General features: G+C 44.7%; 1 protein-coding gene across 4 annotated transcripts in view; it reads left to right on the top strand.

The window, feature by feature from the left end:
• Window positions 1–18106, top strand: part of SCAMP5 (secretory carrier membrane protein 5) — a 40071-nt gene extending 21965 nt beyond the window's left edge. For all 4 annotated transcript variants that reach the window (XM_061595006.1, XM_061595003.1, XM_061595002.1 and 1 more), the window contains 4 exons: window positions 3652–3808; window positions 6501–6602; window positions 7981–8098; window positions 15801–18106. In XM_061595006.1, the coding sequence (XP_061450990.1) occupies window positions 3652–3808; window positions 6501–6602; window positions 7981–8098; window positions 15801–15995 (572 nt within the window). In that variant the 3' untranslated portion in view covers window positions 15996–18106. The remainder of the gene's footprint in view (window positions 1–3651; window positions 3809–6500; window positions 6603–7980; window positions 8099–15800) is intronic.
• The last annotated feature ends 8638 nt before the right edge of the window (window positions 18107–26744 follow it).

Raw genomic sequence — 26744 nt, 5'->3', positions numbered from 1 at the left:
GTTGGACTTGGGGACCTGGGAAACTGGGGTTCAAATCCCCACTCAGCTATGAAACTAGGTGGGTGACCTTGAATCAGTTACTGCCTCTCAGGTTAACCTTGAATACAATATATTATAAAATATAACATTATAACAGAGCTTTTTGAATGAGAATAAAAGAGAGAATCGTTCAAGCCCCAACACTGTTATGTATTCGACCTTCGCTGAAAACTTTTATTCCCAAATTAGCCTGTTTGATTTCTGCAATCCTTGATTCTTGTCGCCTTTCATGTTTTAATTAATGCCTTGTTATGAACTGCATTATGTTTTGTATTCTATTTCTGTTTTTCACTTTTTTTTTTTTTTTTCAATAATTTTTATTCAGATTTTCATAAAACATACAAGACAAAATCATAAAACATTCAAAGACAAAAAACAAAATCAAAAATAGTTAAACAAAAAGAAAAAAAGAAAAAAAAAACAAAAATAAAAAATAAAGAGTAAAATATTGACTTCCCATTTGTCAAAGATCAAATCAGTTATAAGTCTATAATATATAACAATCCTGTCTCTTAAGTCATATTATAAAATCACTTTCCTCCAGTAGTTATCTTACTTAATCATCAAATCTCATAAACATTACTTTATTCTTTCCACAAAAAGTCAAAGAGAGGTTTCAATTCTTTAAGAAATATATCTATCAATTTTTTTTTCCAGATAAGCATATCGATTAATCCATCTCATTACTAATTATGATAATCTTGTTGTCATAACCATAGTCAAAATAAACATTTCAATTAATCCATCACATCAGAATCTGTTAGGTTCAGTAATTTCAGTAGCCATTGTTCTATTATCCCTATTAGTTCCATTTTCCATCTTCCATCTTCAGTAGTCTTGTTAAGTCCAGTAATTTCAGTATCCAATCTTCCATTATCAGTATTCCATAATAATCTTGCTGTCAAAGCCATAGTCATATAGTAAGAGTCTGATGGGAATTACCTCTATCCCAAATATTTTCTTGCCATCCATTCTGAATAGGTTGCTGAAATACTGCTGTAAAATCATATCTCTGTTCTTTTTTTCAAAATACACTGGGTCATCTCTTGAAAGTTTTTCCATTGTCACATGGCTGCAGTTAATTCCATAGATTTTCTCTATATTGGGCTCCATCACATCATTCCAGTCCAGAAGATTATCCATGCCATTGATAACTTTATCTCTAGAATCTTCATTAATTTCTTCAGAGATAACATTGAGTTCCAAACAATAGATTTTATTTCTAAAGTCCATAGACTCCAAATCTTGTTCCTGTTCCACGTTTGTTCCAATCTCCGGGATCTCCTCTCTCACAGGGACCCCTGTTCCAGTCTCCAGGGTCTCCTCTCTCACAGGGACCCCTGTTCCAGTCTCCAGGGTCTCCTCTCTCACAAGGACCCCTATGTCTTTAATCTCCTGTGTCTCCAAACAATAAATTTTGTTTCTAAAGTCCATAGACTCCAAATCTTTTTCCTGTTCCACGTTTGTTCCAATCTCCGGGGTCTCCTCTCTCACAGGGACCCCTTCCAGGGTCACCTCTCTCACAGGGACCCCTATATCTTTAATCTCCTGCTTCATTTTACTCAATTCAATTTTCAGCTCCTTACAACCCTGTCGCAGGTTTTGTTTCGTTATCTCAATCTCATCCATTATTTTCTGAAACATAGTTATTTCCAGCTTCTCAGCCACTTTCTTAATTGCCATTTTAAAAGAAAAATATAGGAAAACCACTTCTTATTTCAGCAACAATTGGGTTAATACTCCAAACTTGGTGACATCACAGTATAAACAGAGCAGACAGCCTTATCTCTCCATGCTTAAATAAACAAAATGCAGTTCCCAGGATCGAAACAATTAATGGCGGTCGTCAGAAAACAGATTCGTCAAAATAAAATAGACCAAAAAGAGAGTAGTCTCAGACAATATAATATTCTTCAAAATAAAAATCTGGAATAGAAATCCCTCTTCTGTGTATATCTTTAGAATGCAAATCCAGGACAGCTTTTTGCAACAAAAACAGAGATAAGCTATTAATTAGTGAGTAGCAGAGAGAAGTTATGGCTCCCCAGTGAGATGTCAAAAACCGATCAATCTGGCAAATCTCTTTTAAACAGCAACAATTTAAGTCAAGTAAAAGAAAAATATAGAAAGAAGGGTGCTTGCCTGTTAGTGCGTTCTCTCTTAGAAGATAAGATGAACGTTCGCTTTTCCAGATAGAGCTTGTTGTTAAAAATCCGTCCCACCTTCGTCGGCTGGACCTCGTCCCATAAATTAATGAGATCTGGTCGTCCCAACAAAAATAGGCTTTGAGGTTAATCTCTTCGTTTCTCCCTACCCGGGAGAAGTTTAATCAGTCAAAAAAAGAAAAAATCTGACTGATATATCTGAATAAGCTTCTTTTGAGGCAGGAGCCCGTCTCAAAAGCAGGCACAGGCTAAGTCACCCTTCCCGGAAGTCTCTGTTTTTCACTTTTTGTGCTGGTTTTGTATTTTATTGCTGGGGGGAGTTTTCTTTTTGAAGATTGTAAGCCACTTTGTGGAGGAAATTCCTCAAAAAGCAAGCTGTAGGTTTTTAAATAAATAATTAAAAAATGATGCATTGCATGTCAGAGGCAGTCATTAACCCCTGACAGGGTATTTTATTTATTTATTTATTACATTTCTAACCCACCTTTCCTCCAAGGAACTCAGGGTGGTGTTCAGGGTTTTCCCCTCCCCATTTTATCCTCATAATAACCCTGTGAGGTAGATTAGTTTGAGAGACAGTGACTAGCCCAAGGTTACCCAGTGAACTTCATGGTTGAGTGGAGATTTGAACTGTGGTCTCTCAGGTCAGAGTCCAATGCCCTAACCATTACACCACACTGTAGCTTTAGTTGATCATTGTTTTTTTGTTCCACTCCCTTGTCTCTCTCCTTGGTGTTGCCACCTCTTTCTATGTGCCTCCCAAAGGTGATGTGGGAAGTCTGGCTTGGAGTGCCTCCAGACCTCCTGTTTGTTGAGCATCTAACCTGATTGGTTTGCAGGGGGATTAGACGATGCTGGCTATTTAATGAGCATTCTTTCGTATTTGTTTGCAGGGAAGTTAGACTGCAGTCACATCCAAACCATACATTTAAGGCACTTTTATACTATGTTAACAGTCATGGAGGAAACTGGCAGCTGTAGTTTGTTAATGGTGTTGGGAATTGTAGCTCTGTGAGGTCAGCAGTCTTAAGGAGCTACAGCACCCAGCATTCTTGGGAGGAACTGTTCAAGTGGTATAAGAGTGCTTTAAATGTACGGTGTGGATGTGACCTGTTGTGCCAACGTGTCATCCCACACTTTCCACTGCATTTTCCTGTCATTTTCCTTGTTGCAAATACCCAATCTTTTGAGAAAGCAGGTTTTTTGTGCAAGAGCTCTAAACTGGCTTTAATGGGGCAACTTGAATTTGCCAGTGTGTGATTGACTCATCCCCGAAAACAGTGATAGTCTGGAAGCGTCCTTGGAAAATTGTGGAGGCGGCACTTCTTCTTCTTCATTGACTCTCTGAACTTGTTTTGTCTTCCCCACTCTCAGCTTGTCCTTCTCTTGCTGTGCGATCTGCTACTTTTGCTCTTCTCTCTCTCTTTCTTGATGAATGTGTTTGCAGTGAATAGCATCACCTTGGCAGTGAATCTCATTGGCTGCCTTGCATGGATGATCGGAGGCGGTGGAGCAGTTAACTTTGGACTGGCAATTCTCTGGCTCATTCTCTTTACGCCTTGCTCCTATGTCTGCTGGTTTAGACCCATTTACAAAGCCTTCAAGTAAGTGACAGGTGTAGCTTCTTTCTTTTCCTCCCCCCCCCCCACCATACTCCTCAGTCCTTTTGGCCAGGTGCCACTGCAGGGATGAGGAACCTCTGGCCTTCCAGGTGTCGTTGGTCTCCAGCTCCCATTAGCCCCAGCTACCATGCCCAGTGGTCAGGGATGATGGGATTTGCAGTCCAGCAGCATCTGGAGGGCGATAGGTTCCCCATCCCTGTGCTGCTGTATTAAGTACCTCTTCCATATCCACCCATTTGTGGACCCAAGGATGGACTCCAGGAGACGAATGAGCATGCCCCTGGAGACTACTCTGGCTCTGGGCAGAGAACCTCCTTTCTGGACACTGAGGCTGCATTCAGAGAGCAGTATATTCCATTTTCCCAACGTTTGCTTACCTGATAATTTTATTTGATCTTTCACAAGATGTAAAATCCACTTCTGGAAATCTAGTGGAATACAGTGGAGGTTTAGCGCTCATTTCCATGTTAATTGCTTCCAGAAAAAAATCTGTTTGCAACCCCTTTAACCTGGAAAATTGCGGGTCGAGTGATGAAATTTAGGGCAGTATGCCATTCTTTCCTGCCGTTTTCATGGGGGAATCATGAGGGAACAAAAGTGCACATGTGCGGAAAGGATGAAGCAGTAGCGACATCCCCAAGGATACTCATTGTTACATCACGCCCACTGGTGTAAATGAAATATAGCATGACATGAAGGTATATCAGTCAAAAAGCCTCAGCCCCATAAGGCAACAGGCATTCCAGTGTGAAAGGAATGTTAGAAATTGGGACAGAAGCACTACCATTATAATCAGTAAAACTAACACAATAAGCCCCATGTCCAAATGCAGCCTTAGTTTCTGTTTTGTTCTCCTGCACACAGATGCGGTCATTTGTGGCTGCCTCCATCCCCTTCCAGACATTCCTGCTTCTGTGGCTCTCACTCTACATCACCCACCTTTCCTAATCTCTTATCCTCGCCCTACTCTGGGAATCATGGGTCACCCTAGCTCTGCTTTAAACCCTGCCTCATTCCCCATTGCTGCAAGAAAAGACTTTGACAGTGTATCCTCTCCTTTTCCAAGCAGCCATAATTATCTTCATTGTGTGTTTCATGCTGTTAGGCATACAGAAATTGGAAAGTGCCTTTTAAAGTTATAAATACAAAGTCATGGAGGCAGTATTCTTCTGAATACCAGCTGCTGGAAACTGCAGGAGGGGAGAGTGCTCTTGCCCTCAGGTCCTGCTTGAGGGCTTTCCATGGGCGTCTGGTTGGCCACTGTGCAAACAGGATGCTGGACTAGATGGGCCACCAGGCTCTTCATGTTCTTATGGAGGATAAGGGCATCAGTGGTTGCTAGCCATGATGGCTTTGTTCTCCCTCTACTGTTGGAAGCAGCATGTCTCTGAATACCAGTTCTTGGGAATCACAAGTGGGGAGTGTGCAGTTGCACTCAGATCTGTGAGAATTAGATGCTGGACTAGATGGGCCATTGGCTGACCCAGCAGGCTCTTTTAAAAGATCTTATGTATTCAACTCTGTTTGATTGCAGCCTTTGTGTGTTTTTTCTATGGATGTTCTCCCCCCGGAGAGCACAGATGATCAAGCAACACGCATCCCAATTGCACATTCCTCATAGCATGATGTACCTAGCACATGGTGACACTGTGGAATCCAGTCCCACAAGAGGCACTGATGGCCACCAACCTGGATGGCATTAAAGAGGGATTAGACAAATTCATGAAAGATCAGGCTGTCAACGGCTACTAGCCACGATGGCTACGGTCTGCTTCTACTATCCAGGGTTTCAGGCAGGGGACTTCCCAGCCCTACCTAGAGATGTCAGGAGTTGCAACTGGGACCTTCAGCATGCAGAGCAGATGCTCTCCCACTGAGCTGTAGCCTGTCTCTAAGGTCTTTCCCACCACTTGCTACCTGGAGATGCTGGGGATTCCACTTGGAACCTTCTGTAGGTTCTCCCCCTGAGCTACATCCCTTCAAGTAACTTCTCTGTAGGCTGCCCAAGGAGTTTCATAGAGATTTGATCCTGGGATTTCTGCTCCAGCTGAAGGCTTTGTCCTCTGCACCATGCTGGCTCTTAGCTTGACCGCCCTTCCTGCTTCTGCCCGCCAATAAATATGTGCTTCCACTGTCCTGTCTTTTCATGGAGGGATCCTAACCAGTGGTGGCTGGTGGCTCTGTGTCAGTGGGGCAGTGGAATCCGCTCTGGAGTTTAGTCCGAACTTTCAAGGAGCTGTCCAAGGTGGATTCCACTGCTCCACTCACATGGAGCCACCAGCCGCCACTGATCCTAACTGGGCCCTGTGTTTGGTGATGGGTTGTTTTTTTTAAAGTATAGGAGATCTCTCTTTCCTTTTGAGTCTTGACTCCTGGTGGCAGACATGTCTTGTGGTTGGTGTGCTGACTTGTCAATAACAGGATAAGGCTGCTATCAGTGGTTACTAGCCCTAATGGCTATGTTCTGCCTGCACTGTCGGAGGCACCGCACTTCTGAACACCAATTGCTGGAAACCACAGGAGGGAGAGTGCTCTTGCGCTCCGGTCCTGCTTGCGGGCATCCCATGATGGACATGTGGTTGGCCACTGTGAGAAGCCTGATCCAGCAGGGCTCTTCTGATGTTCTTCACAGCAGTGCTGAAGGCAACAATGATGGGCTCTTTCTTTTTTGTAGGACAGACAGCTCCTTCAGCTTCATGGCTTTCTTCTTCACCTTCATGGCCCAGCTGGTGATCAGCATTATCCAGGCAGTTGGGATCCCTGGCTGGGGAGTCTGGTAAGACTGACATTAAAGGCATTAACTGGAGCAGCCCCTCGTTTAAAGAAATCTTTACTCAATGAACTGTATGGGTTGGTTTCAAGGGTGGGGTACCTTTTTCGGCCCAAGGGCCACGTTCCCTTCTGGGAAACCTTCCGGAGGCCACATGTCAGTGGTGGGCAGGGCCAGAGGCCAAAATGGGGCAGACAATGAATATGAATGTTTGCTTCCATTCCGTATGCTTGTTTCTGCATTTCCTGGGACACCCCTTTGTATCCTCCATCGAAGCAAGGAAGGATTATTATCAGAGCTCGAAAGCACCTCCAAAACAGGCAGAAATGCTCATGGAGGGTGTGGAGCAGGGCTGATGATATTAAGGCCTGGGGAGGATCTCGAGGGCCATGTAGAGAGGCCTGGAGGGCCACATTTGGGCCCCGGGCCCAAGGTTCCCCACCTCTGGTTTAGTTGATTATTCAGTAGAAACCACAAAGTGGTAAACTTTCCTGTGTTAGGGCCTGCCCAAGCTGGTGCCCTCCAGGTGTGGTTGGACCCTCAATGCCCACCAGCATGGCCAAGGTTCAGGGGTGATGGGGGTTGGATCTCCAACAACATCTGGAGGGCCACCGGTTCCCTAACCTGGCTCTGGATCTAGAAGTGACTTCCTTTATGCAGCACTCTTCTTGTGACATGCAGCCCTTCCTGACCTTAAGCTCTGTGGAACTTTTTGTTCGGAGTCCTAAGAGGCAGGTCTTAAAAAGGAATATGCATAGATATTTTCAATTAATAAAATGCAGTCCAGCTTGTAGAGGGATCAAAAGTGGATAAGGTTGACTGTTTTTTATTTTTTAAAGGCGATTTAGCCTTTATTGGGGTGGGGAAATGTTAGGGACATAGGAAGCTGCTTTGTGCCGCGTCATTGATCAGTCTAGCCCAACAGAGTGACTCTTTGGAGTTTCAGGCTTTGGTCCTTGCCAGTTCTACCTGGAGATGCCAGGGTGTGAACTGGAGACCTGCAAAGTAGTTTCTTTACCACTGAGCTATAGCCCTCCTTTTCGATCCAAAGCAATGTTTTTGGCACCCTACTTGAAGGACCTGCTGGCATCCTTGCTCAGGCCTAGGAAGCCGCCTCCTGCCGAGTCAGACCATTGGCTCTTTTAGCTCATTAGTGCCTACACTGACTGTTAGCAGCTCACTGGAACTTCAGATGAGGGAGTCTTCCCTGGCCTGGCTCAGAGATGCCGGGGATTGGACCTGGCGCCTTCTGTGTGCACAGCAGAAGCGCTGCCACTGACCTACAGCTCTTCTCCAGGGTGTGGCTGAAGTGAGTGGTTTGGAGTGGCAGCATCGGTCCCATAGACTCCTCACAGCCTCTCCCCCTTTTTTGGTTTCCCTACAGTGGCTGGATTGCAGCAATATCTTTCCTTGGGACAAACGTGGGCTCGGCTGTCGTGATGCTCATCCCCACCATCATGTTCACAGCCATGTCTGTCTTCTCCTTTGTTGCCCTCAGCATGGTAAGAGCATGGGAAATGTGTTTTTATTTATTTACTTATTAAATTTATGTCCCACCCTAACAGAACCACTAAAAGCCCTTTGAAATGTCTTAAAAACAAAAGACTTCAGAGCACATTAAAACAAAACATCTTCAAAAACTCCTTAAAACAAAACATCTTTAAAATATCCTTTTTAAAAAAACAGCATCAAAAAAAATCTTAAAAAGCGGGTGACGAGGCGGCCGGGACTTAAAAGTGGTTTACAACAACCCTGCAGTGTGGTTTAAGGGGTATTCATACGTTACTCTTCACCTAGGTAGAAGCCCCCTGTACCTGGGTACAGCTGCTCGTGAGAAAGAGTGTACATGTGGTGATTTCAAAAATCACCAAGTGTACAGGCATCCTGGAAAAAGCCGTCTTCTGCTCACGTGGTGATTCTCCCTGCATGCTGTCCCCGTGGAGCTGATTGTGAGCAATCAGTTTCTCCCCGGGGACAGCCTGAGCCTTGTACTAGCAGCAGCAGCAGCAGCAACAGCCAATCAGAAGTGGGCTGAAGAAAAACTGGAGCCAGGGAGCGGGAAAGAAGAGTAAAGCTAAAATAGAGGCAAGTGCAAGGAAGAGGAAAGGGAGACCAGCCTGAAGCAACAACAGAGCTTGAGGGAAGGAAAGAGGCAAAAAACGGGGGGGGGGAAGAGAGGCAAAAAACGGGGGGGGAGAGAGCTTTGAAGGACTCGCTGCAATTTTTAAAAAGTCTACTCAGAAGTAACTCCCATTGAGTGCAATGCTTCTGTGTGCTGGCAGTGATTGAATTTGAGGAAAGGAAGGAGAAAAAATGGGAGAGAGGGAAAGCTTTGGAGAATTCACATTTGAATTTTAAAAAGGTCTACTCAGAAGTAAATCCCACTGAGTTCAGTGGGGCTTACTCCCAGGTAAATGGAGTGACTAAAAATGTGAGACACTTGTCAGGAAGCTAGAGCTAGGTTTAAAAAATAAAATTGTTTTACAAACTTGAATGGAGTTTAAGCCTCTTGTGGGCTCAGGCGAGTGAAAACTGCTGTCTTGAGAGAAGGGCAGAAGGAAGCAGTAATCAGAAAGCTAGCGAAGAGAGAGAAGGGCAGAGATTCTGAGGGCTCACAATATAATTCTAAAAACATTACTCAAAAGTAAGTCTCACTTAGTTCAATCGGGCTTACTCACAGGTAAGTGGAGTTAGGATTGCCTAAAAAAAGCAAGTGTTCTGTCAGAGAAGCTAGAGCTAGGCAAGGACTTACATTGTTAATTTTTACAAAATTAAGTTTGATTACATTCCTAGTACAATCCTAACCCCATGCTTACTCTAAAGTAAATCCCATTCAGTTTGGTGGGACTTACTCCCAGGTAAGAAGCATTAGGATTCCAGCCGCTTCAAAGAAACAGTTGGGGGGGCAGAGAAAGGGAGGGGAGTTTGCCTCTGTGTCTGCTCACAGTCCAGTCCTACTCATGTTTACCCAGAAGTGAGTCCCACTGAGTTTAATGGGGCTTACTCCTGAAGTGAATGTGAATATAGAATTACAGCCTTTAACTTCTAAATTCAATCCTTTCCTTTAAATACTAGGTGATTTATCAATAAATATTATAAAATTTATAATGTCTGTTAAATGTTCAATGTATCATCTTGTGACTCTTATTGTTGCTTGTTACTAGTACACCTACTTTTCAGGATAGTGCCACAAATAGATTCCAAAACTTGTTCCAACCCCCCTGTTCAGGTAATGAATAATAGCTGCTATCACAACTGCAATAATAAAATAACTTAATGGCTAGGTAACACATTGCTCAGAAATTATATATATAATTTCTCAAGTAATTGTGCAAAGGATTGTAGCCTTAATCTTATTTAATGCCTTATTTCCTTTACGTCTCAACTTTCTTGCAAAGAGCTCAGTGTGGCATACGTACACACAGCACCTCAGAATAGCCCTATGAGGTAGTTTAGGTTGAGAAGGTGACTAGCCCAAAAGTCACCCAGTAAGTTTCATGGCTGAATGAGGGTTTGAATCCAGGTCTCCCAGGCCCTAGCCCAGTACTCTTATCGCTACACCACACTGGCCTTTGCAGAACTTGTACACTACAGTACCTCTATAAATCCAATGTAAATTACCCACTATACTTCTCTTCCTTGGTCTTTTAAAACCGATTGAAATCAATGGTAAGGTAAGTTCTGTTGTGTGCTTTCTATTTCCTCCTAAAGGTCAAGAAAGAGAAATATGGCCAAGACTCTTCCAATAATTTGATGACATAGGTCAGTAGTGATACATGGGTGGGGGAGAGAATGGCAGTGGCACAGAGATGGCAAAGTTGGGGGTACTTTGGTGGAATGCAGCACAAGCTTGCAGGTGTGTGCCCACCTGCTGCAGGATGGTGGTGTCACCAGCTCTGAACTTGCAGGCACCTTGCCCCATTCAGTGAGTGGCAATGCTGCCATTACTGAGAGAGCACTGCTATTGCAGAGTCTGGGATCCACCCTGTGTTTTGCTAAAACCTCAAGAACCACCAGCTGCAGCCAGCTGCAAAAGACATACGTCTAGTATGAAAGAACATGGCAGGTCAGAGGAGACATGATAGAAGTGTATAAAATTATGCATGGCATTGAGAAAGTGGATAGAGAAAAGTTCTTCTCCCTCTCTCATAATACTAGAACTCGTGGACATTCAAAGAAGCTGAATGTTGGAAGATTCAGGACAGACAAAAGGAAGTACTTCTTTACTCAGCACATAGTTAAACTATGGAATTTGCTCCCACAAGATGCAGTAATGGCCACCAGCTTAGATGGCTTTAAAAGAAGATTAGACAAATTCATGGAGGACAGGGCTATCAATGGCTACTAGCCATGATGGCTGTGCTGTGCCACCCTAGTCAGAGGCAGCATGCTTCTGAAAACCAGTTGCCGGAAGCCTCAGGAGGGGAGAGTGTCCTTGCACTCGAGTCCTGCTTGCGGGCTTCCCCCAGGCACCTGGTTGACCACTGTGAGAACAGGATGCTGGACTAGATGGGCCACTGGCCTGATCCAGCAGGCTCTTCTTATGTTCTTATGTTCTTACGTCTCTGCGAAGCTGCTGAGCACAGGGTTATCAGAACTGAGATGAGCTCACAGTCTTTCCACACATAGATCTATTCCTGCTTTACACAAGTATTCTTAATTTCAGTTGTCAAATTTCCAAACGGATGTGTGCCCTTTTGTTGCTATTGTTAAACAACTGGAAGCCAGAAGCGCTTGCCAATTGACTACAAATCTCCCAGGGATCTACCAATAGATTACAGTCTATCTTCTGGCCATCCGTGCACTAAATCATTTGTATGGGCACAGACCTACCTTGCAGGGTTGTTGTAGCATGGTTCAAAAGAGTGCTTGCAAGAATGAAACTACAGTAGCAGAGGTAAGACTCTTCAAAACATTGCCAAAGAAGGCATTTTCAAAAAAGCAATGTCACCTTTCTACTGTGTATCCAGAAATTGAGAAGAGAATAACTGTGGATTTGCTCATCTCTGTGCAGCTCTTACCTTCTATGTCAAGTGTCATGCATCAAAATTAGACACACCTGATGGTCAAACACATAATGGCTGCCTCCATTAGAAACTGCTGTCAGAAGTAGCTGCATCACATGGTTTTATGGTAACACAAACCTGCCGTGTAGGGTTGTAATGTTTTGTTTGTTTGTTTATTATTTAATTTATATCCTGCCCTTCCTCCCAGCAGGAGTCCAGGGTGGCAAATACTCTATGGTTAGGATGGTTAGACTTCATGGTTAGACTAGATCAGGATCTAATACTCTAGATCAGGATGGTTAGACTTCAGTTTTTTTGTATTGATTTTATTATTATTATTACAAAAACCCAAGATCCACCAACCAGAGCAAGCCACAAAATATATGCACTTAGAGTTAAATAATTCTTAGCCCAGGAATTTGTTTGGAGTTCCAAAATTGAACTGAGCTCACAGTATTTCCACATAAAAATCCACTCTGATTACCCCCCACTTTCTTCATTTCAGCAGTATAATGGTGGGGTGGTCATTTTCTTGTTTTCATTGTGAAACAGGAGTCTGAAATCCTCACTGATCTTCTGTGAGTCATCCTGAGATACACCAATACATTTTGATCTACTTTCTGCCCACCCTGCATTTAAAATGCTGTCTAAAAGCTAAATATTATGACATAGATCAGCGGTTCCCAACCTGGGGGCCGCGAAGTAATCCAGAGGGGGCTGCAAACAGTAAAGAAATTAATTATTATTATTTTAAAAGGTCTTCACTCCCTGGACACTGTCTGCTCCCCATTGCCACTGCAAATGACACCTCCTTGCTCCAAATGAGAGGCGAGGACTTTTGCTGAAGTGCTAGAGCATCTTTCAGGCACACCAAAGGTATAAAATACATGGCAGACACCAAAGGAGGCTGAGGGTGAAGCTACCAGAAAGAAGAGGGAATTACTACCACTGACTGCCGTCTCCTCACACTACCACTGCTGCTGATGCCCTTACTCAGAATGAGAGGGCTTTTAGTGAAGCAAAAAGAAGCAAGGCTGCAAGCAAAGGCTGCTTTTCCCCTTCCTTCCTGGCAGCCAAGCTGCCTTCCTGGAGGGAGGTCACAAATTTTTTTGAGCTTATAAAGGGGGTCCCGTACTCATAAAGGTTGGGAACCACTAACATAGATCATAAAAAGAGATACAGATGACAACTTTGATACTGAGCTACAAACATTTCTACTGAAAAACCATAAAAACCACAGCCCCAGAGCTTTCCTGTTTCCCAAATACCAGGAAAGGCTTTCCAGGGGACAGAGTATGTTACAGTGGGAGCAGTAGGCTGGAAAGCCCAATTGATAAAGAATTTTCCGCACATTTATATTTTGAGTGTAGTTTTGTCTATTAAAAGGCATGATATCCTCAAGAATCAGGTGTACCATGTTGGAAGAATAGTTTCGTTTATACTCTTTTAAGCAGCTTGTTTTTGTTGCAGCCCCCTCCTCAAAATATTTTCATATATAAATATTCAATACATTTAGGTCTGCACTTTCACAGAGTTATCTATGAGTAAGTCCTATTGATCTCTATAGAACTGTATAGACATGTATAGGATTGTTTCATGGAAGCCTACATCAAAAACCATACATACTCTAATAACAGGCAATAAAAGTGCAATATTTTAATAACTATAATTATGATAGTTACAGGTGAGTATTTTCTTTTTAAAAGTTGGGGTTTTGATTTTAAAAACTTAAGAATCTGCAGGAAAAATGAAAAGAGTAAAACTACATTCCTGTTTCTGCCAAAACTCTTTCTATTGAATGTACCCCTTGACAGGAAACAGTTTCAGGAAGTATAACAGACCCAGCATGCCTTGCCTTGTTGCCAGTAAAAGGGAATTGCTTCAATGGTGCATTTAAAAAGTGTCATTGAAGCCATTTTCTTTCCCTGGCAGCAAATGTGTATATAACAGACTGTACACTCGTTGAATGTTACATGTGAATAACTGTACGAGTGTACAGCCCAACTACCTGTGTACCTGGGTACACAGACTGTACACTTGTTGACTGTAACGTGTGAACAGGGCCTTAGTGTTAACCCCATACTGTAGATTGGGGTGGGCATTGCAACCACCCTGTACTATGATCTGCATATTTTAGGTGGGAGCTGAGATGGCTGCATGGGAACGCTGAATGGAGTGGTGTAATGGCAAATTCAGAAGTGCAGGGTCCCTTCATAATCATCACGGTTACACCCCCTTCTAAAACTATAGAATAATCTGGCCAGGCTTGAATACTGCTTTCTGCTTCAATATCACTGTCACTATTTGACTGTCCGTTCTCACTGTCAGAGATATTGCTTGAATTTCTGGATCAGCATGAAAGGGAAGTAAGTTAGCCACTGAGAAGAGTCTTCTCAATGGGTGACTCACTTCCTTTCACTCTGATTGGCTCCAATCAGCGGGAAAGAACAAGGAAACAAGTTAGAAGACTCTTCTCAGTGGATAATACCCCTTTCATGTTGGTTGGCTCATAGGAAGCTGGAGATACAGGAACCCTGCTGGCACCTGGCTCCCCAAAAAGTAAGGGATCTAAAACACCCTGAGACCATGGGTGACCACACCCTGGCTGGCTGGCTGCATCTCACACTCTATGGCAGGCATGCGGAACCTTTTCAGCACAGTGGGCCAAATCCCCATCTTTGTTCTCACCCCATGGGCTTACTTTGACAAGTGGACAGGGCCACCCCGGGTCAATTATGTTATGTTATGGTTCATTTCTATGCCACCTTTTGGCCAAAAAAGGCCTCCAAGGCGACTCGCAAAGAATACACACAAACACAAAATACATGTAAGAAAAGAACAATTTACAAAAATTTTAGACAACAAAATCTTAACATTTTAAAAAAGCAGCAACAACTAAAAGCCAAATTCATTCAGCTTCCTGCTAAAGGGCAGTCCTCAGAAAGATATTAGAAAGAGCAGTGGTGAGGGAGTATGGCAGGTGGAAAAGCTGGCCTTGTGATGCTCCCAGCACAGTCTCATCCAGCAGCAGATTATTATGCAGTGTGAGGTGATTGACAGGTGGGAGGTTAATGTGCCCAGGTTTTGATATGTAAATAGCCTCAGCAGCTTCAGGGCCACCAGGGTGGGTGGGGAGAGAGGAGGTTAATTCTTTCCCAACCCCAGCAAAAATTGTCTCTCTGAAGCTGTGCTCTTGAGAACTTTCTGTGCAAGCAAATAGCAGCTTCAAAGAGGCAATTTTTGTTAGGACCTTGGCACGGAGAGAAAGGTTAACTCCTCCCACCCCACTTCTCCACATGGTCCTGAGGCTGCTCGTTCTTCCCATTAGCTTATATTTACATAAGAAAAGCCTGTGAGCATTGATTGGATTGACATGAGATGTAGCAATGGCCACTCACTTGGATGGCTTTAAAAGAGATAAGATAAACTCATGGAGAATAAGGCTATCAATGGCTACGTTCTGTCTGCCTCCACCGTCAGAGGGAGTCTGCCTCCCAAAGTCAGTGCTGGGAATTGCAAGTGGGGAGAGTGCTCTTGTGCTCAGGTCCTGCTTGCGGGCTTCCCATGGGCATCACATGAGAACAGGATGCTGAATTAGATTCAGGGCTTTTCTTCCATTAGATGGTTACATCATAAGAAACAAGAAGAGCTTGCTGGATCAGGCCAGTGGCCCATCTTGTCCAGGATCCTTTTCTGACAGTGGCCAACCAGATGCCCCAGTGGGAAGCCCGCAAGCAGGACCTGGGTGCAAGAGCACTTCCCCTCCTGCAGCCACCGACAACTGGTTTTCAGAAGCAGACTGCATCTGATGATGGTGGGCAGAGCACAGCCTTCATGACCAGTAGCCATTAATAGCCTTATTCTCCATGAATATGTCTAATCTTCTTTTAAAGCCATCCAAGTTGGTGGCCACCACTGCCTTTTGTGGGAGTAAATCCCACAGTTCAACTATGCGCTGTCTGTGTGAAGTACTTTCTTTTATCTGTCCTGAGCCTTCCAACATTTAGCTTCATTGAATGTCCACGAGTTCTAATGTTACGAGAGAGGGAGCAAAACTTTTCTCTGTCCACTTTCTGCATGTCGTTTCGTTGCCCCAAGGATCTCCTGCAAGGTCGGCCCCTTTGCTTGCCCTCCCAAAGCTGAATGAAAAGGGCAATGGACAGACCCTGTCTTGTTTTTTTCCCCCCTCCCAACCCAGGTTCATAAATTTTACCGGGGCAGCGGCGGGAGTTTCAGCAAAGCGCAAGAAGAGTGGACGACGGGAGCCTGGAAGAACCCCCACGTCCAGCAGGCGGCTCAAAATGTGGCGGTCGGGGCTGCTCAGGGTGCCATGATGCAACACGAAACGCAGTATTCGGCCACCCCTAATTATAACTACCCCAACGACATGTGAGGTGTGAAGACCCCCCCCCCCGACTAGAACTTCCCAAGTGAGATGTGATCCCAACGGGGTTGTGGCTTGAAGTGGGCAGGAAGAACTGGAGGAGTGTGTGTGTGTGTGTCTGTGTGTTTTTCTGTGTGTGTGGTGTGTGCGTGTGCAAATTCCACTGTATAGAAGGGTTGGGGCAGGGCTGACTGTATAATATCCTCCTTGATGGGCGGAAGCATGTCAAGATCCTTATTCTCCCTTGCCCCCTCGACTGTGTTCTAGCATAATTGTCCTTGGAAATAATTTGTTCTTTCTCTGGTTGCATCTACACCATGTATTGGAACACATGGCTTCCCCCCCCCCCAGGATCCTGGGAATGGTAGTTTTTTAAGGGTGCTGGGAACTGTAGCTTGATGACGGCTAAACTACAGGTCCCAGTAATCTTTGGAGGAAGTCCTGTGCTTTTAATTCAACCTCTCTCTTTCCCTCCCCACATCTGAAGAAGCTGTTGCGTTGACCTACAGGACTGTTGTGTTGTGCTGTAGTGACTGTACACGTGTGTGCTAATTTTTCTTTTTCCCTTTTGTGAAACAAGTGTACAGTGAGTGGTTTTAAAATTTCAGTGTGGTGGTAGGTGATATTCTAGCTACATTGGGCAGGGAGAGCCCAAACATTCAAGAGCTTAAAGAGACGCTCCGGGAAGTTTCACGGATAGCTGCCACTCCACGATAGCTGCCTCTTGCAAGAATTTTATCTTGTTCATTCTGTCCCAGCACTTTGGCATTTCTACCGTATGACACAGAGGTGGGGAACCAGTGGTCCTCAGGACAGTGCTGGACTCCTCTTCCCTATTGGAGCTTGCTATATATTGCAGCAGAGTACAGGAATAAATAATTTGATAAGGCTGTTGGTTGAAAGCATAAACTTAAGGTTTATTCCTACTGGGAAATAAAAGTCATTCTGAGTACAGGCATACAGGGGGCCATTGTAGAGCCATGAGGCTCACACTCTCAGACACTATCTCTGACTAACAAGATAAGGAAGAGGAAGGGAGGAAGTAAAGCCTGAGAAAAAACATCAAGTAGTTACTAAACAAAGAATTGGAGAGGGGAAAAATAGGTTATCTTTCTGTCTGTTGCCCTCTGTGCTGGTACAGATTACTTGTTGCAAGCATTGGTGCTTTACTGTCAACACTCGTATCTGCCTCAGACAGCATGGCCAATGGTCAGAGATGATGGGAATTGTAGTTGAATAACATCCGAGGGCTGCGTGTTCCTGGTATAAGGCACTGTTGGCTTATTAGTACTGAAATCCTACTCACTCACTCACTCACAGACACACATGCGCGCACACACTCTCACACTCACACACACACACTCACATACATATATCCCACTCCCCTTTCATTCCATGCTGATCTTCTCATGCTGGCGACTACAGCTTCCCTTAATGTGCGGTGTTACAAATAAACGTCCATTTGCTCTTCTGATGTAACAGTAGGAAGGCAGTGTAAGTGTGTGGCTTACAAAACAAAGACGTGACCCTGAATTGTAGCAGACCTGCATGTTTATTGTGAAGTTGATCACATTCCAAACCCTCCCCTCAAAAACCCTACCTAGAATCATAGAGCTGGAGAGGAATTTGTAGGCCAGGGCTGGGGTAACATTTTCAGTCCGAGGGCCACATTCCGTTCTGGGCAACCTTCCAAGGGCCGCTTGCCAGTGGTGGGTGGAGCTGGAGGCAAAAGTGTGCAGAGCAATGAATGTAACTTTTACCTTTGTATAGTAGGCTAGTTTCTCTCTCTGTCTCTCCCTCTCCCTCCCCTCCGTCCAGACAAGCAAGAGACATGATCAGAGTTTAAAGACACATTCCAACCAGGCCAAAAGCACTTGCGAAGCGGGACAGTTAAGAGATGTGGCCTGGGGAGAATTCTGAAGGCCAAAAGGACCCCATTTGTCCTCTGCCCCTGAGGCTTCCCACTCCTCAGGCCATCTCTAGTCCAGCTCCTTGCTTGATCCAGGAAATCTAGAGCTGGAGCATCCCTTACTGATGGCTGTCTTCTCTGCTGTTGAAGCCCCAGGGGTCTCCCATGCACCTCTTCCAACATCCTCTCTCTGTCTGGCACCTTTGAAAAATGGAAACGGACTGCCTTCAAGTCGATCCCGACTTATGGAGACCCTATGAATAGGGTGTTCATGGTAAGCGGTATTCAGAGGGGGTTTACCATTGCCTCCCTCTGAGGCTAGTCCTCCCCAGCTGGCCAGGGCCTGCTCAGCTTGCCACAGCTGCACAAGCCAGCCCCTTCCTTGTCCGCAACTGCCAGTTGGGGGGCAACTGGGCCTTGACACCCAGGAGACACGAGCGGGGGTTTGAACTCACAGACTCTGGACTCCTAGCCAGGCTCTGCCCAAAAGCAAAGCAAGGCAGATTCTGGATTCAGGCCCACAGCAGGTTGCTGAATTCCATCCTCACTGGCCCTGGCAGATGGGGCTGACGATAGCTGGAGTCCAACCCTTTGAGGGCCACAGGTTTCTCCAGTCCTGATTTAGAGAGACTGCCTCAGTCACACTTCATGTAGATGCCAGTCATTTGGGTGAGATAGCCATTGCCCCAGGTACTCACATGGCAATGATCCTGCCTGGCACTCCCACTACCTCCTGCTCAGGCCAAGAATGGGGACCACTACAGCAGGGCACTGGCTGCACTGTGCCAGTCTGTTTCCCCTTTCCTGGGGAAGGGCCCATAGCTCAGTGGTAGAGCATCTGCCTTGCATGGCGAAGGTCCCATGTTCAATCTTCAATGGCATCTCCAGGTAGGACTGGGAGAGACTTCCTTGTCTGAAATCCTGGAGAGCTGCTGCCAGTCAGTGTAGGCAATACAGAAGTAGATGGACTAATGGTCTGATTCAGTATCAAGCAGCTTTCTATGCTTCTTCACCATGTCTAATATCACTAGGAAAGAGTGCAGCTGATCCCCAGTTATACACGTGCCAAGTCTCAAGTAGGAGCAAGGTAACTAGACCTAAAACTGGAGGTTTTGTTTATTATTTTTTTCCCGACCAAAATGTTGTGGAATGATTTCATTCATTTCTGAATTGTCCATAGGCTCAATGCCCAGTAATGGAATTTTCACTGTATCAGCATCCCCACAGAGTTCTAAGGCTGCTTTATGAATTTTTTTAAAAAAAATGCAGACTCAAAAGGTGCTTCTACCTAGGAATTAATAGGAAGCTCACATGTAACTGGCTCTATTGTGTAAGTTCCACACATGGACAAACTTTTTGAAAGATGTGGGCCTACAATGCATCCTGAGAAGATCTTCATTTTAACCTCCAATGCCTTTTCTTGATTTAAGTATGGCAACACATTGTTAGCGGAAATAACATACAAGCATGCATTATATCAGGAAAAATAGCTTGCCAAACTCTGTACGTTAGTCAAAACTACATACAAAAATGTGTTTATTAGGAGAAATTTGTACTAAAATGCAGAAGTATTTTCATGAGGATTTCTTTTTTAAAAAATTGCAAATTTCTGCAGAAATGCAGAGAACTGAATTTAAGATTGGAAAAATGAGAAACAGAGAGAACCTTCTTAATTAGCTCTCCTTTCTCCCCCCCCATGTGACTTCCCCCCTCCCCTTCACAAAAGCACATTTCCAGCTACTGTGTTGGTTCTGTGAAATGGGTTCATTTATCTTTTGCAGGGAAGGGAGAAGGAAACGGAAAAGGTTTTCAAGCTGTGCTATTTTTAAGCATCACTGTTGACATCCACCCACCTCCATAATACACATTGACCAAATGTATGGAATTCTGCCTGTTTTGCTGGTAAGGAACGGCAAAGGCCTGCCTGCTCTCACTAATGGGAAGCCAGCTCATCATTCTGAGCAGATGGAATCAGTTGGAACAGTGTGGCCTCTGTTCATCTGGCTCATCAGTTGAAGCAGTTGAATCAGAGCTGAGAAATTCATAGTGTTCTGCTTTGAAACAGCAGGCGAATCTGAAAGGTAACTTGCTTCCCACTGAGCCGTGGTGGCTGGTGCTCCATGTCAGTGGGGCAGTGGAATCCGCTCTGGGTTTCAGTCTGAATTTTTGAGGTGGTTTCCATTGAACACCTTGGACAGCTCCCTAAAAGTCTGGACTGAAACCCAGAGTGGATCCCACTGCCCCATTGACATGGAACCACCAACCGCCTCTGCTACTGAGTGTGGAAGGTCATGCGGTAATGATCCTTGCAGCTCTGGGAACAGAGAACTAGGTCAAGGCTGTGAAGGAAATGGGACACAATATGGGTTTGAGGACATCCATAGCTCCTGGTCCCCAAGAGAGAGAAAGGTCCTTTAGTTACAAGGTGAGCCTCAGACAGAAGCCCAGTTCTCACTCTTGGGGTACGCCTGCGTTTGAGCAGTATAACTTCAGCTTGCAGGAAGGGGCTCACACAATTGAATCGTAAGGAGCTGGAGGGGACCTCAAAGGTCCTCTAGTCCAGGCCTCTTGACGATGCATGAAATCCTCTGCTACAGCACCCCTGAGAGGTGGGTCATCTGGCCTCTGCTTAAAAACCTCTGATAAAGGAGAGGTGGCCACCTTCTGAGGAGTCTCATCCACTCTCCAACAGCTTGGACAGTCCGGAAGCTCTTCCTGTAATGTTTAGTAGAAATCCCCAGTATTGTAGTTTGAACCCTTGGTTGTCACCGAGTGAGACCCTGAGAGCAACATACAGTAAATCAATTTTGCTCCATCATTTCTGTGACAGCCTTTCACATGTTTTATTATTTATTTGTTACATTTCTATATCACCTCTCCATTTTAATCCTTATAATAGCCCTGTGAGGTAGATTAGGTTGAGAGACTGTGACTGGCCTGAGATCACTTGGTGAGATTCATAGCTGAGGTGGGATTTGAACGTGTGTCTCCCAAGTCCTAGTCCAACGTTCTAACCACTACACCACAGTGGTTTAATATCTGAAGATGGCTATCATATCACCTCTTAATGGTCTCTTCTTCAGCTAAAGATGTCCTAGTCTTTCAACCTTTCCTTGCAGAACTTTGTCTCCAGACCCCTCACCATTTTTGTTGCATTCCTCTGGACGTGTTCTGTTTATCAGTATCGTTCTGCAGTGCCCACAACTGGATACTGTACTCAAACCCTTCTCCATTTTTAAAAAAATCCCTGCACAGAAAACAAGCAGGAAGAAGCAGGGCTAGGATTCATCTCCCTGACATGCTGGTGTTCTGCATGTAGGGATGTTGTTTTTGTATGGATGAGGATTCCATCATGTGAAACCCCATCTGGGATTGGAAGTGGTGCAGTCCAATCCCTGGTTGACCAGCTCAGCGAGGTTCAATTGGTAGCAGCTCTGTGTGTGAGAGAGAGAGTGAGAGAGCATTCAGTCTTCCTTGTTTGGAGGTTTTGTAGTAAACTAGAAAGATATGTTTTTTGTTGTTATATGCCTTCAAGTCGATTATGATTTATGGCGACCCTATGAATCTTTTTTGGATATATTCATAGAGTTTTCATGGTAAGAGGTACTCAGAGGTGGTTTACCATTGCCTTCCTCTAAGGCTTCGGTACTAACCAGGCTTGACCCTGCTTAGCTTCTGAGATCAGACGAGATTGGGCATGTTCAGGGTAGTATGGCCATAGAGAACGACAGATACAAGTCCTTAAAAAAGGAAGGCATGCTTTTTGTATGGATGAGTCTTGTGCCAGCACTGTGTCTCAGAGAACGTAGACTAGAGAATGTGCTCTGGCTCTGCAGCTGTACTCCTGGAGACCATGCAAGTGGGGAATTTCTGTGGGCTCAAAGCCAGCCAGCTTGTAGTTTATAGGGACTGAATGTGCTGAATGAATGCCTCTGCTCCCTGGAAAAACACTTTGAGGGGGATGAAGAAGAGGTGTTTGGAGCTGAATCAGGGGAAAAATATCCCCAGTGTCAGAGGCAGCATGTCTCTGAAAACCAGTTACTGGGAAACAGGAGCAGGAGAGTGCTGTTGCACTCATGTCCTGCTTGTGAGCTTTCCAAAGGCATCTGGTTGTCCACTGTGAGCACGGGATGTTGGACTAGATAGGCCTTTGGCCTGATCCAGCAGGGCTCTTATGCTCCATCACTTGTTGTAATACATGAGGCTTCCCAGCATCTGTGATCCTCACAATGGGTCTGATGGGCTATAGATGCCTTCTCTTGCAGCCACAAACCTCACTGTTACCAGCACCGGCTTCTGTTCATCTGTCCTGATGTTTAGCTGCCCCTTGCTTTCTTTTCCTCCATTGGGCTCTGGCTTCTTGCCCCTTGAGGCTTTCTTGCTGCAAGGGATAAGCCTCACCTGTGGCAAGCTGATTTGAGTCAGAGCACGGCCACGCTTAGGATTTGGGTGCCTCCATCTGCAGACATGCCAGAGAGTAGGACCATAGGAAACTGCCTTATACTGAATCAGATCAATGGTCCATCTAGCTCAGTATTGTCTACACTGACTGGCAGTGGCTCCCCATGGTTTCAGATGCAGGACATTCCCAGTCCTTGCTGGAGATGCCAGGGATTGAACCAGGACTTTCTGCATGTAAAACAGAAGTTCTACCACTGAGCTTCTCATCCCCTAAAAGATGAATTCAGTGCTTGGTGGCACATGGAGAGGACCAGCTTACCCCAAGCTGAAGATGCTGGCAGCTGCCACAGGTGAGGCTTTCCTAGTATCCCATTGTGTTGACACTGTTGTACAAATAGGCCCTGAATCTCAGCCTGGAAGAGAGGAGATAGTGAATGTTGCTTATGGATTGCTGCTTGAGCCAGTAACCTCTTAGGTTTGTAGGTAGCTTTCATTTGCGGCATGCCTGGATTGAGTTACTCATGATAAAACCAATTCAGTCTGACAGAGAAAAATTGTGGGCTGGATGCATTTGTAATTATTATTTTTCAAAAGGGGAAATAATGGCTTGTAAACATTTTGCACTGAATTCTTGTGCGTTCCCCTTGTTTTGGTATGGCAGAGGCCCCTCCTCTGCTAAGCTCCCATTTGGTAGAGGAGAGGAGAGAGACTGGCCATCCCATTCTACATTTCTTTTCACAAGACTCCCAAAATAGCTGTGGTGCCATAAGTAATTATGTCAGTGTATCTAATCCACAATCAAGTTTTTAAACAAATGTTATATAGAGAACTGGGGAACAGCTGGGGGCGGGGTTTTTAAATATGGGGACCACTTGTGATTATTCAGTCATTCCATGTCTGTCCCTGATGAAACGGTGTCAACCTGGAGACTGATGAATAAAGTCAAATTATATCAAAGGTTGCCTGTTTTTAATTTTGTTTTGTCTTGAGCTTCTGGCAGTGGTGCCTTGCCACAAAATGCCTCGGAAAGAAAATGCCAAGAGAGGATAGGAGAGAGGTGCGGAGATGGTGGAAGTGGGATACAAAGATGGGCCAGAAGCTGGTATGAGAGAGAGTGTCAAAGAGGCGTGAGAGGCAGGCAAGAAGGTAGGTGGGTGGGTCGAGAGATCCTCACATGGGTTGCTAATTGGATGAGGAGCTGGCAAGTGGGGATGTGGAGCTGGAATTTTTTTTGTGCAGTTGGAAAGCTGATAATGTGTACATACTTGATAAACAAAGTGGAACAGGTTCAGAGGAGGGCAACAAAGATGATCAGGGGACTGGAAACAAGGCGCTATTTTTTTTATTTTTTATTTTATTAAATTTTTATACCGCCCCACTAGCATAGCTCTCTGGGCGGTGAACAACACCTATGAGGAGAGACTGAAAGAACTGGGCATGCTTAGCCTGGAGAAGAGAAGACTGAGGGGAGATATGATAGCACTCTTCAAGTACATGAAAGGTTGTCACACAGAGGAAGGCCAGGATTTCTTCTCGATTGTCCCAGAGTGCAGGACCATGGAATAATGGGCTCAAGTTGCAGGAAGCCAGATTTCGACTGGACATCAGGAAAAACTTTCTAACTGTTAGAGCCATACGACAATGGAATCAATTACCTAAAGAGGTAGTGGGTTCTCCAACACTGGAGGCATTCAAGAGGCAGCTGCACAGCCATCTGTCGGGAATGCTTTGATTTGGATTCCTGCATTGAGCAGGGGGTTGGACTCGATGGCCTTGTCGGCCCCTTCCAACTCTACTATTCTATGATTCTATGACACATACACGTTAGGTGTGTGTGTTTATTAAGCACTTTCAAGGACAGGCAATGTCAGGGACACCACATACACAAATCCTGTAACAGTATAATGTGCTCAGTTTCCTCATTTAAAACAAACTACCCAAATCATATTAAAACACTTGATTCTTTTTGACTGGAACCTCCTCTTCGTCTCCTTCCTCTTGGGGAGATAAAGCTTTGTCGCATCCTTTTAAATACCCTTAAAAGTACTCCTTTTTTTTTTGCATGTGTTGCCTCAATAACTAAGGCAGATTCATAAATGAGTTGTCGCTGTCTAGCAGATACAAACTTGTATTGCCAAAGGGTAACGGTTCTTTGTGGATTTGGAGACAACGATCACAAAAATGGAGTGAAATGTTTATTTATTTAAGGCATTTATATACCACTTTTCAGGTGGTCCTCACAAAGCCGTTTACATAAGATTATTACAGCAATAAGTAATGATTTTCTAAAGTTACAATAAAATGGAAAAGACAGCTTGTTTAAGAAGAATCTGTTACTGCTGCTTCTCTCTCCTTGGGTCAAGATGGTTCTGCTGCAGATGCCCCTGTGGTGATTATTGGGGGAAGGAGGGAGGGGGCAGTGTGGGAGCTGGATGGTGACAATTTATTTAACTACTTAAGAAAAGCCTACAGAAAACAAAAAGATTATTAATCTTGCGTCCCTGCAACTGCCTAAGAGCCCTGAGAATGACAGTGAACAGACCCCTGCAGCTGGAATATGAAGCCCCAGGATCAAATGGTCTGTGCTCCGATATGGGATGGTTTTGCAAGGCTTTTTATACTCTTAAGTGCTAACTAATTACACCTGATATTTGGGTTATCCATCAGCACTTGTGACAATGTTTGTTTTCATAAGGCCAAAAAGTGCTTCATTTCTGGTAAGCAGCCAAGATAGATATCTGACCAATGATCATCACTGCTACTGGTGAGCTTATCTTTGTGAAAAGGACAAATGATAAAAATCCCCAGGCTCTGCTCGGTGCCATCTCCACATATATAACTACTATCATAGAAAATATTTTACAGAACAATATGCATTATAGGCATCAACCACTTATATGGCTCTGGCCCAAAAGAATCCCTAAGCATGAAAGCAGCAAGAGAGCCAGAGATGTGTAGTGGTTAGAGCATCAGACTAGGACTTGGGAGACCAGGGTTCAAATCCCCACTCAGCCACGAAGCTCACCTTGGGCCAGTCATTGCCTCTCGGCCTAACCCACCTCACAGGGTTGTTGTGGGGATTAAATGAGGGGAAGAACCATGTATGCTACCTTGAGGTCCTTGGAGAAAAGTTGGGATAGAAATGCAATAAAATGAATAAAGTATGGTGTAGCAGTAACTAAACTCCTCTATATGCAGTTCTCTTCCACATATGCCAATACAGAACTACTGACTCCTATGGAGAAACTGCCGCAGATACTGGGTGTAAGCAAGGAGCAAAGCAGGCTTTGTATTCATACGGCTTTTTTTCTTTCTTTTTTAATGAGAGGCATCTGGCAGGGAATTTGTGCAGTTGGAAAATCTGTTGTTTTTTTTAAAAAACGGTGTGTGGTGGGGGACTTGTGTATACAGTTCATCAGGCAAAACAGCAAGCATGGAGAATCTCAGGCCTGGAGGCTGAATGCAATCTCCAGGATTCCTTAGACAACCTTCAAGGCTCTCCCCTGTTCATGCCCCCTCACCAGCTTTGCTCTGTGCCCTTCACAAATGCTTTGGTCTGGCTGGAATATCTTCTTGAGTTATTGTTCTTATTTATTGAATTTATATCCTGACCTTCCTCTCGAAGGAGCCCAGGGTGGCAAACACATCAACAAAACAGTTTTTTTAAAAAAGCATTCTAAAGAGTTAAAACATTCTGAAAACACAGTTACGGTTAAAAACATTCTTTCATCCAATGATCTCTGGGTTGCCAGGAACAGTCTTTCAGCCATCAAATGCCTGGGTAAACAAGAATGTTTTCAATAGTGATGGAGACAGATGCACCTCACAGGGGAGGGCATTTCACAAACAGGGAGCCACCATCAAAAAGGCTCTGCCATGGGCCAATGATAGCTGTGCAGTCTTCAGCGGCACAACCATCAGCCAGGCCTCACCTGCTGACTTTAGAGTCCGAGATGGCATACTGGGGAAAGTGCTGTTTTAGATACTGGGGTCTCGAGCCTTTTAGTTCTCAAGCCTTTTAGGGCTTTATATGCTAGTATTGACACCCTGAATTGATATTGCAATGATAATGCCACCTGCCTTGATGGAACATGGAGAGGTTGCTGGTGTGTGTGTGTTTCACCTCTAACTTTTGCATGGCTAGAATGCAGCCTACTCTACAAAGGTCAGAGTCATATGTATTGCTTGGCCCACATTTTTCCTCCAGTCCATCAGTGGCATGCAGCCCCCGGAAGATTGCTTATGAGGGATTGTGGCCCTGTGGCTCAAAAAGGGTCCCCAGCCCTGAGCCACGGGTTATAGAATTCCAAGATCCATAGTAGGGAAATACCTTTATTAGACTAACTAAAATGTCACAAAATAGCGGGCCAGCTGTTAGTTCTTCAGAACCACTTTGTCATGCTGAGTGTTAAGCACAGGGAAGTGGTGGGAGAAACTGGTTTGGTTTT

This window comes from Rhineura floridana, chromosome 14 (assembly GCF_030035675.1).
Source record: "Rhineura floridana isolate rRhiFlo1 chromosome 14, rRhiFlo1.hap2, whole genome shotgun sequence".
NCBI lineage: Eukaryota > Metazoa > Chordata > Lepidosauria > Squamata > Rhineuridae > Rhineura > Rhineura floridana.
The sequence above is the reverse complement of the archived record's forward strand: the minus strand, read 5'-3'. Positions and strand labels throughout refer to the sequence as shown.